At 42.5% G+C, this 14,195-nt stretch overlaps 1 protein-coding gene across 1 annotated transcript in view; it reads right to left on the bottom strand.

The window, feature by feature from the left end:
• Positions 1-259: 259 nt before the first annotated feature.
• Positions 260-14,195, bottom strand: part of DNAH9 (dynein axonemal heavy chain 9) — a 319,894-nt gene continuing 305,958 nt past the window's right edge. The window contains exons 68-69 of the mRNA XM_088468617.1: positions 8,816-9,205; positions 260-696 (exon numbers count right to left, since the gene is read on the bottom strand). Coding sequence (XP_088324743.1) covers positions 469-696; positions 8,816-9,205 — 618 coding nt within the window. The 3' untranslated portion in view covers positions 260-468. The remainder of the gene's footprint in view (positions 697-8,815; positions 9,206-14,195) is intronic.

Raw genomic sequence — 14,195 nt, 5'->3', positions numbered from 1 at the left:
AATCTGTAGTGTCTGACTACACCTCATGGGGAATTGATGTGTTCGGAGAAGAACACATTAGTGGAAAGATTGGAGAGCACTACAGAAGAATATAAGCTTATAGAGCAAGATATCTATGTCACTATTTCCTCTCTAGCGCTCTCCAATCACTATAGACCTAGTTAAAATAAGTTCTCCATCAATCTCACCTATGGTGATCTGACAACCATTACTGAGACAAATGATACAATGTAAGAGAGAAAATGCTTTATTGGAGCAGTTTAACAAAATAACTTCATTAGTGCATTGAAGAACGCACCATTCTCTGTACAGTACTGTATTGCTCCATTAATACTGGATTTTCTACATTTTTACAAGGTGCAAATGTTCCTTTTGTGCAAGTGAAAATAACTGGCAAAATAACAATGTTGAATCCAATAACCCAGCAAGTAAACTGAAGGAAATATAATTTATTTCATAATAAAAGGTTTAAATCTGTAAAAGTAGGGCAAGTCCAGCTAGAACCCACTTTGATGGGTTCTCCTTTGTCTTCAGATTAAATGTCCATACATAGGTTGGTCCTCTTTGGCGGGTCTTATACACAGGACAGGCATAGATGTTGCGGGTGTCTTGTTTATCAACAGGGATAGCCTTGATGAAGATGACGGGCATACCTGGAGTCAATTCCTTGAGTCTTGCTTCTGTGATAATACCAGTCTGCAAAATAATAATAGAACTATGCTATAAACAGCACATAAATATTAACAGGATCATGTTCTTAGTTTATTGATAAATCCGTTAAGAGTTATAGAGCAGGGTTACTTTGTATTTAATGTGTAGTGCCAGTGGTATTGTTAAGCTAGATCAAGAATTACTGCTACATTTACACTGTAACATTTTTGTACCCTAAAATGCATATGGTAACATAATAGATACTAAGGAAATAGTGTGCCCTGCTGCTGAGCTGCCCTACTCCTCCTCTTCCCTATTGCGTTAGATACCAACCCTTGCATACAGTTGTGCCCCAGAGCCAGGGTAATGCCTGCATATGCAGGATGGCATACAATTAGATGCCACCTTAACCTGTACTTAAGCTTCAAAAAAAGAATGAGTCTCCCATATCCAAATATTCCGAAATACGGAATTATTTTGGCATCACTGAGATAATGAAACCTTTGATTTTTAGTGGTTCAATGTATACAAACTTTGTCTAAGGCACAAATTATTAAAAATATTGTATAAAATGACCTTCAGGCTGTCTGTGTATAAGGTGTTTATGAAACATAAATTAATTTCACGTATATACTTTGCTTGAACCACAAAATTATTGAAAATATTGTATAAAATGACCTGCAGGCTGTGTGTATAAGGTGTATATAACATATAAATGCATTCTGTGTGTATATTTGGGTCCCATTCCCAAGATATTTCATTATCAGTGGCGTAACTACTGCCCCCGCAGCGGCTTGGAGGCGCTGGGTAGCTTGGGGGCGACGGGGGCAGTAGTAGTAACTGCGGAGGCTGCAGGGGGTGCGGTCGCACCCCGTGCACCCTCCATCTGCCGGGCACCCGCTGAGTGTGTTACCAGCGGGCACCCGGCTCCTATTGAAACCCCCGGCGGCAGCCGGAGGACGGAGCTCCCTCCGTCTTCGGGGTCCCGCAGGGCACTATGGGAGTGACGTAATGACGTCACTCCCATAGTGCCGAGGAGCGGACGCCGGGGTATGGACGGCAGCAGCACTGGAGCGGGGATAAAGGTAAGTGTTTGTGTTTTTTTCTTTTGTGTGTGTGTGTGTTTGTTTGTGTGCGCGTGGAGGGGGGGAGCAACTACAGGGGGCTAACTACAGGGGGCTAACTACTAGAAGGGGCACTACAGGGGGCTAACTACTAGAAGGGGCACTACAGGGGGCCCTGCATAATGGGCACTACTACAGGGGGCATTGTATAAGGGGCACTACTACAGGGGGCACTGCATAAGGGGCACTACTACAGGGGACATTGCATAATGGGCATAACTACAGGGGACATTGCAAAAGGGGCACTACTACAGGGGGCATTGCATTTTGGGGCACAACTACAGGGGGCACTGTATAAGGGGCACTAATTTGATACACAGTTTACAGGTTATAAACTATGTTCCCAATAATCTGGTTCTACACGGACATAAAAACTGTGCAACCTGTCTTGAGCTGAGGTGACGGACTGGCAGGAGCAGAAAGGAGGGTTGGTGAAGTAGATCTGTCAGGGTGGGATGTAATGGGCATTACTGTTTGGCATAATGTGTACTTGGCATTACTGTGTGCACAATGTGCTATTATGGGCATTACTGTATGGCATAATGTGTAAGGGGCATTACTGTGTGGCATAATGTATTGTATGTGGCATTACAGTGTGGCATAATGTGAAATAGGGGCATTACAGCATGGCATAAATTTGTTACAAGCGCTTTACTGTATGTCATTATGTGTTATATGTGGCATTATTGTGTGGGATGTGTAAGGGGCATTGCTGTGTGGCATAATGTGTTGTAAGGGGCACTCCGGTGTGGCATAATGTGTTGTAAGGGGCATTCCGGTGTGGCACACTGTGTTATAAGTGGCATTACTTAGTGTGTCATAATGTGTAAGCACGTTGCTGTATCATGTAACCACACACCTTAAGCGTAGTCTTTGGGTGTGTTTGATCTTTGGGGGGGGGGGGGGGAGGGGCGCCTGAAACTTTTTTGGCATGGGGGAGCAAAATTTATAGTTACGCCACTGTTCATTATGATATGCAAATATTCCAAAATACGGAATCCGTTATCCAAAATACCCCTGGTCCCAAGCATTATGGATATGGGAGACTTAACCTGTAGTTAACTTTGGGGCAGATGTATGAAGCTCTGGAAAGTGATAAAGTGCAGAGTGATGAACGACCAACCAATCAGCTCACAACTGTCATGTTACAGGCTGTGTTTGAAAAATGAGAGGTGGGAGCGGATTGGTTGGTCATTTATCACTCTGCACTTTATCACTTTCCACAGCTTCATACATCTGCCCCTTTGAGTGTTGCAAGTCTGTTGTCTATTTACTATTGCCTGGTGTTAGTCCTGCCACCAGATAATTCCTGGAAATACTGCTGCTGTAGTTTGCACAGGATGGATCCTCAGGTACCTCTGTCCAGGACACAGTGCTAAAGAACATAAAGACCAGTGTGTGGGGGGCTGGCAATCAGACTACCTCTTAGAGCATGTTCTAAAATCAATTACATTGCTGAGAAAGTAGAACTTTTGTTCCTGGAACTTAAAAAGGAGAATGTATTCCTTGCACTGCAGCAGGGATGTTTACATGAAACCAAACTAGCATGGAGAAGAAATGACATGGGTCAAAACAGAATGACTTACAGAAGCTAAAATTACAATGGTAAGTACAAATTCATTGGTAGTAGGAAATGAATACTGTATAATTAGTAAATCCTTGCCCACCCACTGACCCCCAAACAAAGTCTACATCTGCTCCTGGTGTACTCAAGGGATTGTTTCCAAACATTTTTTGTAATTATCATGACAAGTTCTATTATGTTTAAACTAATGAGGCAGCATGGGGGTTGCAGCCTGTTCACTGTGCTGCTTGTCTTCAAATCAGGGTACACAATGATTAATAATAAGCCAATGGGGGAGGCGCTTTGTGTTGACTCTGATCACATGACACCAAATGACTAGCTGCAGCAGCCATGGTTGTGTGTCAAATGTTTTGGTTGATTACTCTGTAATGTGAGTTAGTGATTATAAAGAGATTATATTCTAAGCGCTGACAATAGTGCTCAATTGTTTGATCTCTGTGTAATTTGTGCTTCTGTGAAAGTGGTAACAGCATGCACGGTCATTGGTTCTCTCCAAAGCAATGAATATTCCTCTCATTTGGGTGGGGTCCAATGGCCTTTCCAGAAGGGAACCATACATGTGTGTTAGTTGAAGCTCATTACTAGACAGAATTCCTGCAGACAGGGGTATGTGGAGCTCTGGAAAAGTGACAGCCTAGATGACTTATGCACCACCCATTGTTATCTCAACTTTTTAAATAAATTTTATTTTATCCATATACTATAGACTAGACTAAATGTATCTGTGCTGTAGCAAACTGCTCACATTCTGCTAAAACAGAATTACCTCACATCTGATTGTACTGTGCCAAGGAAACAATGTCTACAGAATTCTACTTTACATATTCAGTTTAAACCCCCCCAAAAACGGTCTAATTGCAAGACAAATTATCTCATACTAATGAGATGGATTAAAGAAGGGAACATTTCTGGGTTTTAAGCACAACAGATATTTTAATGATAAATGATTATGTACAGATTAATTCATGTGTTTACAAGCAACCATTTTTAAATAGTTCTTGTTCCTTGGTAAACTGTCACATTGATACAAATTGTACAGGGAAGGCATCGTTCTCTAAACAGAGAGAGTGGCTTTGTATTACGTTTAGCTTTAGCCCGCATATTAGAGATTTTTTTTTGGAAATAAATGAATATTCATTTAATACATTTATTGTCCAAATGATATGTTGTATTTGGACATACCTATCCCATTATCTCGAACCCAATGATGATACACTCCATTTTTAGTGTAAACCATGCCCCCTCATTATACCCAACCACCAGCTTCAAAGCCTGCAAAAAGTGATGTGAAGGCTCTGGTTTACACTACACTGGCATACTTTCATTACACCCCGGCAACCAGCCATTCCCATCGTTTTCCCTACAATGTCTGCATGACAGAACTACAGGAAAACTTTCCACGTCACCCAGGCCTATGCCCACCTCCTATTACATTACTTACTCTAATGCCTAATGACACAGAATGCTGCTCATCCTGGCAACCTCTAATAGAAATGAAGGCAGGACATGTCCTAAGTAACACGTATATGCTCTCTTCACTGCTCCCTTCTGGTCTGACTACCAATAGAAAGCTAATTTAGCAGAGAAGAACCTCTGAGCGATCAGTCTATAGTTTAGCAATATAAAAAATGAGGTGGAGATGGCTACTGTACATGTTATATCAACTCTGTGTTCATCCTTTAACAATCCTCTTCCCACAAATAGAAAAACTCTTTTAGAAGACAGTGTGAAGTTACTATAGTGATACCAAGGAGAGTCATCACACCCAGAATGGTGCTGTTTAGAAGGTGTAGTGATTAACAATTGAGTTTAATGCGGGCCATACATGAGGCGATTTGAAAACGTACAACACCTCTGTACGTTTTCAAATTCAGCCTGATGCATCGCATGCTGCTGTGAATGGTAAACGATGCATCTTACAAGATGCTTCGGTTACCTATTTAACAGCATGACTGATCGAAGATCTTATAGTTTTTCCATGAGATCTACGATGCCGATGTACGACGACGGCGGGGATGCGCATCGCCATCGTACAGCATGCCAAACCACACACGATGTGCACGATTGATCGCTACAATCGATCAAAATCGTGCACATCGTCTAAAAAATCTTGCCGTGTATGGCCAGCCATACAGTCATTGTTGTTGCCATCTCTGGGCCTCATTTAGTATTGATAGTCGGGAATCTGCTCGTACCCAGGACCTCTTCTTAGCATGTGCAGAATGGGTCCTGCATGATCGGACACAGATCAGCTGCTGTTTGGGAACAGGGAGGGTGGCGGCGACTGCCTCAATTTCTAAAATGGAAGCATGTCGCCACCATTGGAGGGGAGGACAGAGGCCGGGATCTCCATCAGCAGATGGAGATTTCCTGGCCTTTTTTGGACATCTGCGATGGCTGGCCTATGTGACCGCATGGTCACTCAGGTAGTCAAGAATCACGCAGATGATCCAATGCTGCGTCCAAGGACGCAGCTCGGATCATTAATGCATGCAGGAGGTATGACACCTCCTGCTGCATTAACATAGTGTTAAGCATGGAATTGCAAAGCTGCTTGCGTTCAGCTTTGCAATTCTGTCCACTACTGAATCACCCTCCCTATTCATTGTTTGGTGATCTCCTCCCGCTTCCTGGGGATCATAGCTGCCACCAAACCTGGCGAACAACAGTTCTGGCTCTTTTTTCTAGCAGCAAGCAAGACACTAATGAAACACACTGCTCTATGCAAGTACAAACTGACAGATAACCACAAAACTGCCTGTGCATAGAACAATCAGGACACTATGTTATGATATACTGTGAAGGTCGGTTATGATTGCCAATAGATTACTAGTGATTTCTATAGTTCCTGATTAATGTTTATGTTCTCTGCCCTCCTATGTCTAATAGTAATACTCCACTGGAAGCTGCACAGAAAAACTAATTGCCAGTGATGCTTTATCATTGGAGACTGATAATGCTGCCCCCTAACAATATTCACGCTACTGTAACTCTCCCTACCAGGAAATACAATGTTATTTACCTTATCTATCAGAATGTAAGTTTTTGTGGGCAGGGTCATCCTTAGCTTTTGTTTTATGTGTTTATATATAACTTGTGTCACGTAATAATTCCCTCACTATACAATTCTGCATATTGATATCGCTTTATACAGATGTGTCCTCGCACATCTTTGCATCAGTCGCGCCAAACAGCCAGGCGTCTTTCTTGCAGAAAATGCCTTTTAAGATTAATTTGATATGTGCCACTTGTATCTGGTTGCACCTGAGCCGCTGAATCAGCATAGGAAGCGTTACGATGCAGCGGCCGCAGCTTTTTTCCACACCAAGTTCCGGCTACAGTCTCAGTCGCAGACAGAGAGGAAACTGTCACATTAATCAGTAGGGTCCCCTGGTGCTTCAAAGTCACAACACATTGCGACTTTTACACATTTGTGGCAAACAAGACTCCTGAACCTAGCAGAGATGCACGGGACCCAGAGGCTCACTCATGCCAAGCATGTTGTGTTACATGGCGTATTGAGGATAGATGTAGGAGGACACATCTGTAAATAAAATATTATAATACAGCTAAATGGTTGGGGAATATAGTGCCCTTACTGCCAGGTCATTGTTGTTTGGCTTCTGTTCACAGTGTTGAAACATTTTCATGTCTTGAATCTGATCCAGTGTTGATTATTCACTTATTGCTAGCTCATGTAGTTTGACTCTGCTTTGTTTGCCACCTGTACTGACTCTGGCCTACTGGTATATAGTCATTATTGTGGGCAATCACAATATGGACACCATAATGTCTACATGGTTAAAAATGTTGACAATAGAAATTTTACAGTTAGGCTGAAAAGTTGATGTCAACATTTTTCATGTTGACACTGATTGTCGACATTTTGTACCTGCTGACCTTATAACTATCAACAAACATACCAAACCCAGTTTCTTATGTCGTGTGATACTCTACTGGCTGCCCTTATCATGGATTGTTTGACAATGGTTCTGATAGAACAGAGTTCTTGCCTGTGGCACCTTGTATTCCTGCTACAGTAGCCGCTTACTTCAGTTCTAGAGAACGCCTTTATTCTGCACTTTATGTTCTGTTCAGACCTGCTCTTTGCATATGAGAGATTCAATAGGAACTAACACATATCATTCACTTGACAAAGTTTAAGGACAGCACAAATTTATCAGACTCCAGTAGTCTGACTGGAAATGAACTGAAACTGTCCAGCCGTAGGATGAAATATAAACGTATTTAATCAAGGCTGTAACTTTTCACTTCCCTATACTCTATGAGCAGCTAAATCATCATACACTGTAAAAGTATAACATATTTACAGTTTCAGTTGAATACACGTTCCTTTCTGAAACCTTGAAAATCAAAGGCAACTAAATAGTTACATATTGTTCTTCATCTTCTTTAGGGCGGTCAACTAGGTCTGGTCATGTAAAAAGAAAGTTTGACACATCCATTGTCTTTGTGTTGGATTTCACTTTACCAGTCAACCTTGAAGATTGTCCTTTGTTAATTAGTGCACAGACTCGCTCTCTCACACACTTTCAAAGACTGGTTGCTAATATATAAAGCTGATGTTGTAGAAGGGGAATAACTAAACACTGAGATAATGTGCCAGATGACCCACTTAGATGAGTCCTTTAAAATTGTAATGAAGCTTCTTGAAGATAATTGGCAACAGGATAAAAGGGGACAACACTGCATGTTTAATACATAGCTTTACTCACATAACAGGGGTAGGAGGGGCAGGTTCTGTAGTGCTTCTAACAAAAGTATTTCATATTTAAGACTGGTCCTATTGAAGACTTCAGATTAGGTGAGAAATAAACTCTAAAGGTGCATACACACAAGACGATGTGCTCACGATGCGATATCGTGAGCGATTTCCCTTAAACTCTCCAGGACACGATATGGTGCTAAAAAGTGATCAATCTGACTTCATCTATCGTGCACAATATCTATCTATTGCACAAAATCGTGTATGAGATTGGCAAATCTTGCCTGCAGTAGGCAAGATCTGAAGATGCGATGTACGAAAAGTGGGTACACGCATCGGCATCGTGACCATGAGTGGACACTCACGATTTGGACATATTTTACACTATTTGCCGTACCGATGTGTCGAAATCGGGTGAATCGTGTAAAATATTGTCTAGTGTGTACGCACCTTTAGCTACCAGTTTTTTAAGCTAAAAAGAACAGGGCAAGTCCATTAATGAAATTGCTGGCTGTGAATAGAATAAGATAATACTGTATTGCCTGCAGGCCAACATTAGAGGCCTATGATACAGCCAACATGGGAAACTCAAATATTCTTCAAAGGTCCATTTGTATTATAAAGGCAGCAGCTGTTCCCTGTCTTAACTAAGGGGCCATACTGGAGTGCTTAAAGCTTTAATACAGTTATGTGTAATGTAAGTTATATTAATTCAGAACACTGTTTTACCTGTGTATCCCACCGTGCTCCCTCCATAAACAGGCCGTGAACGTAGGCACCTTCACGTGGAGGACTGCTAAAGTCCTCTCTATTCTTCTTTGTCACATCACACTGTAGGGTCATCTTATCAAGGGGCCACTCATTCTTCCTGGCCATGGACTGCATGATAGCTGTGAGGAAGGACTGAGGATTGAAGAAGCCAGCCAGCCAGACAGCAGATGGTAAAGCAAAGTCCCCTGTCCAGGTCTCCAGCTCCTTGATACGACTGAGAAGGTCAACAAACCAGCTGGCTAGACCGGCCATGGATGGATAGGCTCTCTTGGTCCATGAATCAGGAACTTGGTCCAGAAAAATTGCATTCTGCAAATTTTCCATATCGCTCGTCATGGTCAATTCGCCCTTATAGACAAAGAGGTTAGAAAAAAGGGTTTAATTACAAACTCATTGAAATATTAAACTATCTGTGTTTCTCTGATGAAATTACCTGTTGGTAAAGAAACTAGTTAGGAAGCCTGCCTTTACCATACTGTGACTATCGAATGGAGCAGGAATCCTGCAGCTTTACCTGTCACTGTAATACACAGCACCAACGTGGAAGCCGACAGCTGTAACTGTGGACCTAACATGCCATCTACCCTCTATTGACCGACGCAAAACTAGCTTATCCAACAGCAGATACACACTATATGGGAGAGACGGTGGTCTCACCAGGTTGAAGTGCGGTGCTATTACTGGAAGCTGACGAGCAAGGTTTAATATCGGATACTGCCATCCGGACTGCTAACTCCGAACACTATACAGGCAATCTGAGAGCATACCGGAATCAATGTGCAGCTTGAGGGTGAGAAACTACACACTATATCCAAGGATATTATCAGTATACACTTGTTGTCTACAGTGCTGGATACAAATGGTGCCTCTCTACCCCTTTAACTTTGCAACACTCTGGGCATTATCTTAAATGGACGGAAAAAGAGAACAAATTGTTTCAATTATGTGAATATTTTCTATTATTGCCAATATTTATTGTCTTATATGTGCAATATTGTATTCTATTTGCTGGGACCCATGAAACATTATATTGTTTAAATTTTAATAAACAACATTCTTTACTATTTTATTTGGTATAATCATTATAAGCACTGATTGTTTTATTTATTGTTTTAAGTTAAGTCTGCAGAGTCTTAATTAGAACATCTGCTGAAGCCAGCCCATCAGTGCTTTTATGGATATATAGGAATAGCCAGCACCTACTGGCTTTTGTTTTATTTGTTTGTTTCTAAAAATGTTCAGTTACACATACAGACAGATCTTCTGCATATAGAATTATAATGGCAATAAAATAAATAAAAATCTCAAATGAATAACTGAATAAAATGTCTCCTTGTGTGAGAGTTGTGTTAGGGAAATCCAGTAATTTTATGCTGGGGATCAAATGCACAAAGGTGTGACATTGTATTTGGGAGGAGGATACAGAGTGTTAAGGTGCGTACCCACGGTATGATATCTATGAACGTTAACGATATTGTTCATATTTATCCAGTGAACGACCAACGATGCGCATTCCCGCATGAACGATAATATCTATGATCGTCCATACATGCAGGCCAACTTGCACGATATCGTCAACTTTGCTTGTTCAGAGATGTGGCAGGAAGATATCTTTCAAGTCCTTGGTGGTACAGATCGTACCATGTGCATGCAGCTTAAAAAGACTTTGGAGTCCCGTTCATGCTCTGGTGAGGCTGTGTGTGGTCACTAAATTAACACTACCATTTCCAAAGTCACTGTGGGAAAGAGTTATTTAATGTCTGCTAGAGCCCCTAGACCTAAGGGACCTTAAATTTGCTCTTTTAGTCTCTGCAGAAAGGCCAGGAGGTATACATGTAATAGGCTGTGAACATCAAGCATCGGCCGTGCAAGACTGCCTGATGTTTTAAAGTAGCAGTCATTTAAAAGGCAAAATCAACCTGGTTTTGCCTTTTTAAATGACTGCTACTTTACAGGCAGTCAAGCATCAGCGAGTCCTGTGCGAGGTCTGCAGTCTATTACATATACCCCCAGGACAAGTTTTCTGCTCCCCATAGAGGACTGCAACTAGGTGGACAGGTTTGTGCAGCTAAGCGGCCTGCTCCCCAGCATTCTGACAGCATGACGGCCTGATGCCCTGCCCTCTACCAGTGGTCTGACTCCACGGCAGACTCCTGAGTGAGAGGCATTGTCAGTTTGGGAAATATTATAGATCCGATAGAATGTAAACGCTCACAATTAGTGCTCTCCAGCCTATAATATCCTTGTCTCCAATGTGCTCCCACTCAGCAAATCTGACTTTTGTGTGTGCCCTTCTCAGGGCACTGGCTTATTAAGTGCTACTGTTATTAACTGTCACTTATTTAGTTAAGTATATTACGTACTGCTTTTTTCAATTTGTACTGTCTGTTTGAATCTTTTCATATTCTTCTAGTACTTTGGACCCATCCTTTGTCAGGTCACTAGCAGCTGTTTGTATTTACATTTTTTTTTTGACCAGTTCTGCATATTTTGAAAATAAACATGTACAGAACCTGGGGGAGCGATCACATAATATTCCAGATGATTCGTCATGGGGCCAACAAATGATCTCTGCTTCTGTACAACTCATTGATTTTCATGTATATTTTGCTGAAAGAAGCAAGGGATGGAAAGGGAAATGCAGATGTGGGAGGCATTAAGTCCAAAAGGATCCCTGACCCTGGACTCTTCTGTTTTAAGGATATATATAGATATATATAGACTGTAATAGATTGCAATGGAAGAATTCCATGACTACAGATTTGTCCTTTCTTACTGTTGCTTTAGTCGCGCCAAATTTTCCCTCTTGTAGAGCCAGGTCTCATGCAATTTAACTGCGCCAATCTTCTTTTAATCTCAAAATGTGTTTCAAATTTACATAATTAAAATACATAGAAGTGACAAAACTACATTGCTAGCATACACTGAACAATTTTGGTGTGCGACATTTGTGTGTGTCTAAATCTGTAAACAGGGTTCTGATGCTAGTGGCCAATGGCTTTTCGTCACACCAAGTTCCATTATGCTTAATCTGTGACTATGTGCGGTTGAAATCACAGGACAAGCCCATTTGTAGGCTCTTTCCGTGGTGGACAGGAGTCAGCATGGGCACTCTGACCTGTTGGTAGCTACGCAGCATGATACACAGCAAGCTGTAATGCACTGTGTGTTCTGACAACTTTCTATCATAGCCACCATCAACTACTTCAGTAATTTGTGCTACGGTAGCTCATCTATGGAATTATACCAGGCAGGCTAGCCTTCGCTCTCCACGTGCATCAATGAGTCAGGAGAGCCCATGAAGCTATCAATTGTTTACTGGTTGTCCTTATTTTGACCTTTTTGATGGGTAGTCCTGGTACACAGTGGTTAGTACCTAACAATACTTTTGTTGGGTATTCCTGTTTTAGAGATTCTCTGATCCAGTCGTCTAGCCATCACAATTTGTCCCTTGTCAAAGTCACTCATCCTTACACTTGCCCATTTTTTTTCTGCTTCCAACACATGAACTTCAAGAACTAAGGGCCTGATTCAGACCCACTCGCAAGCGGCTGTCCGCTCGCAAGTGGGTCGATGTTGTGCACTGCGCATGCGCACGATGGCGGGAGCTCCATCGTGCGCATGCGCCAGACGCGACGAGCGAAGGACTTTCCTTCGCTCGTTGTGTCTGATCAAAGGGGGCGTGCTGTCGATGTTGATTGACAGCACGCCCCCTTTGGTGGGCGTGCCTCCCTGACGGAGGCGTTCCCAAGGGAACGCCTACCGTCAGAAGCCGGCCCACTGACATCACTAGTGATGTCAGTGGGAGTGATTTTGGCTCTGATAGAGCCAAAATCACTCCGGGCCTTGCGGTTGAAAAACTCAACCGCAGGCTCCGGCTCGCAGTGGCGATGGTCAAGACCATCGCGGCCATCAAACTGCACGCTCGTATAGGCTGTGGGTGGTGACCCACAGCTATACGAGCGTCCAGGAGGACGCTCCATAATTATGGAGGGCGGCCCTCATTCAGAGCGTGCGCTCTGCTCAGAGCGTACGGCTCTGAATGAGGGCCTAAGTGTTCACTTTCTGCCAAATATATCCCACCCATTGACAGGTGCCATTGCATTGAGATAATCACTGTTTTTTAAGTCACCTGTCAGTGGTTTTAATGGTATGGCTGATTGGTGTATATATCCCTACTAGGGATTAAGGTGGACTGAGGGGGCTATTTTAGGACTGGATCCTGACGAAAGTTTTCTCATCATGCACTCTCTGGCAGCCTCTCACACTGCACTGAACTGCGCCAGAAGCAACAGCCAATTTAGAATCTCCAGTAATCCAGTTGTTAGCCTCCTCAAATTCACTGTGCTCCATAGGTTATCTTGCAGGTTCATTTTCATTTTCTTTTTGTATTTTATTATTCTCATGCTGTGGCTGTTTGTTGCTCCATCATATTAGACCAGAGAGAAAAGGCTGGGACAGATACTATTAAAGTAGCTAACTGCTTAAACTTCCTTTTTAGATGGTCAGTGGTGCAATCAGGAGCTGGCACCCTTTGTGCAGCCTGCCAAGCTTGAGGGTCATGTCTAACACATGTCAGAGGGTACTGCATCCGAGGTGGCAGAATCAGCTTGATAAAGCTTTATGTCTGCTTCCATAGCTCAGCTTGTTAAGTTAGTGTCTAACTCCCAGAGGATGTAGGTGGAAGTCCCTTTCCAGCAGCTCCTCCAAGTTTGGTTGTTCTGGATCATTTGGGTTTTGTGGCAGCTGATCAGGAATAGCAGGCTTGGGTTACCAGTTTTGCGTCATCAGTGCAGGGGTTGATTAATGTCTTCTCATTGCAAAACACTTTGAATGCCCTTGCTTAATTTCAAAAGCATTACCTGCTTGTATTTCTGGCACAGGTTAGTCAGAGTCTGACTCTTCATCACATTAAGAGGAGGAAGTGATGACTGACATGAATGCTTTCCCTCAGTTTGTGTATGAGGGCTCAGCATGGTGCAGATGTTTTTAGATTTGGGCATTAAACAAAGAACTTGTCATCCTGGAAAAAATATAATTGGAGGTTCCAGCCACTTCTTGGTATAAGCATCGGTAAAGGCATCTGGTTTAATTCCCTTGTTCTCTGGATTATGAGGATTTAGTTAGCTAGACGTGGGAATGGATGGATCATAAATTCCAGGTACCACACAAATTTCTATCCATTTATCTTTTATCTAGTGAGGACACAGTGAGGTGGCAATCACCTGCGAATTTTGCCTTTGCCCATACGCATTTCCATTCCTAGTGTAGTTCTCTTGATTGATGGCACAGAATGGAGTGTGAAGGGGCCACCCAAGTCCATTGTTCTTACAGCTGA

The sequence above is a fragment of the Taudactylus pleione genome, unplaced genomic scaffold (assembly GCF_031769625.1).
Source record: "Taudactylus pleione unplaced genomic scaffold, aTauple2 ptg000012l, whole genome shotgun sequence".
Classification (NCBI taxonomy): Eukaryota; Metazoa; Chordata; class Amphibia; order Anura; family Myobatrachidae; genus Taudactylus; species Taudactylus pleione.
This window is presented reverse-complemented; position numbering and strand designations above follow the sequence as displayed.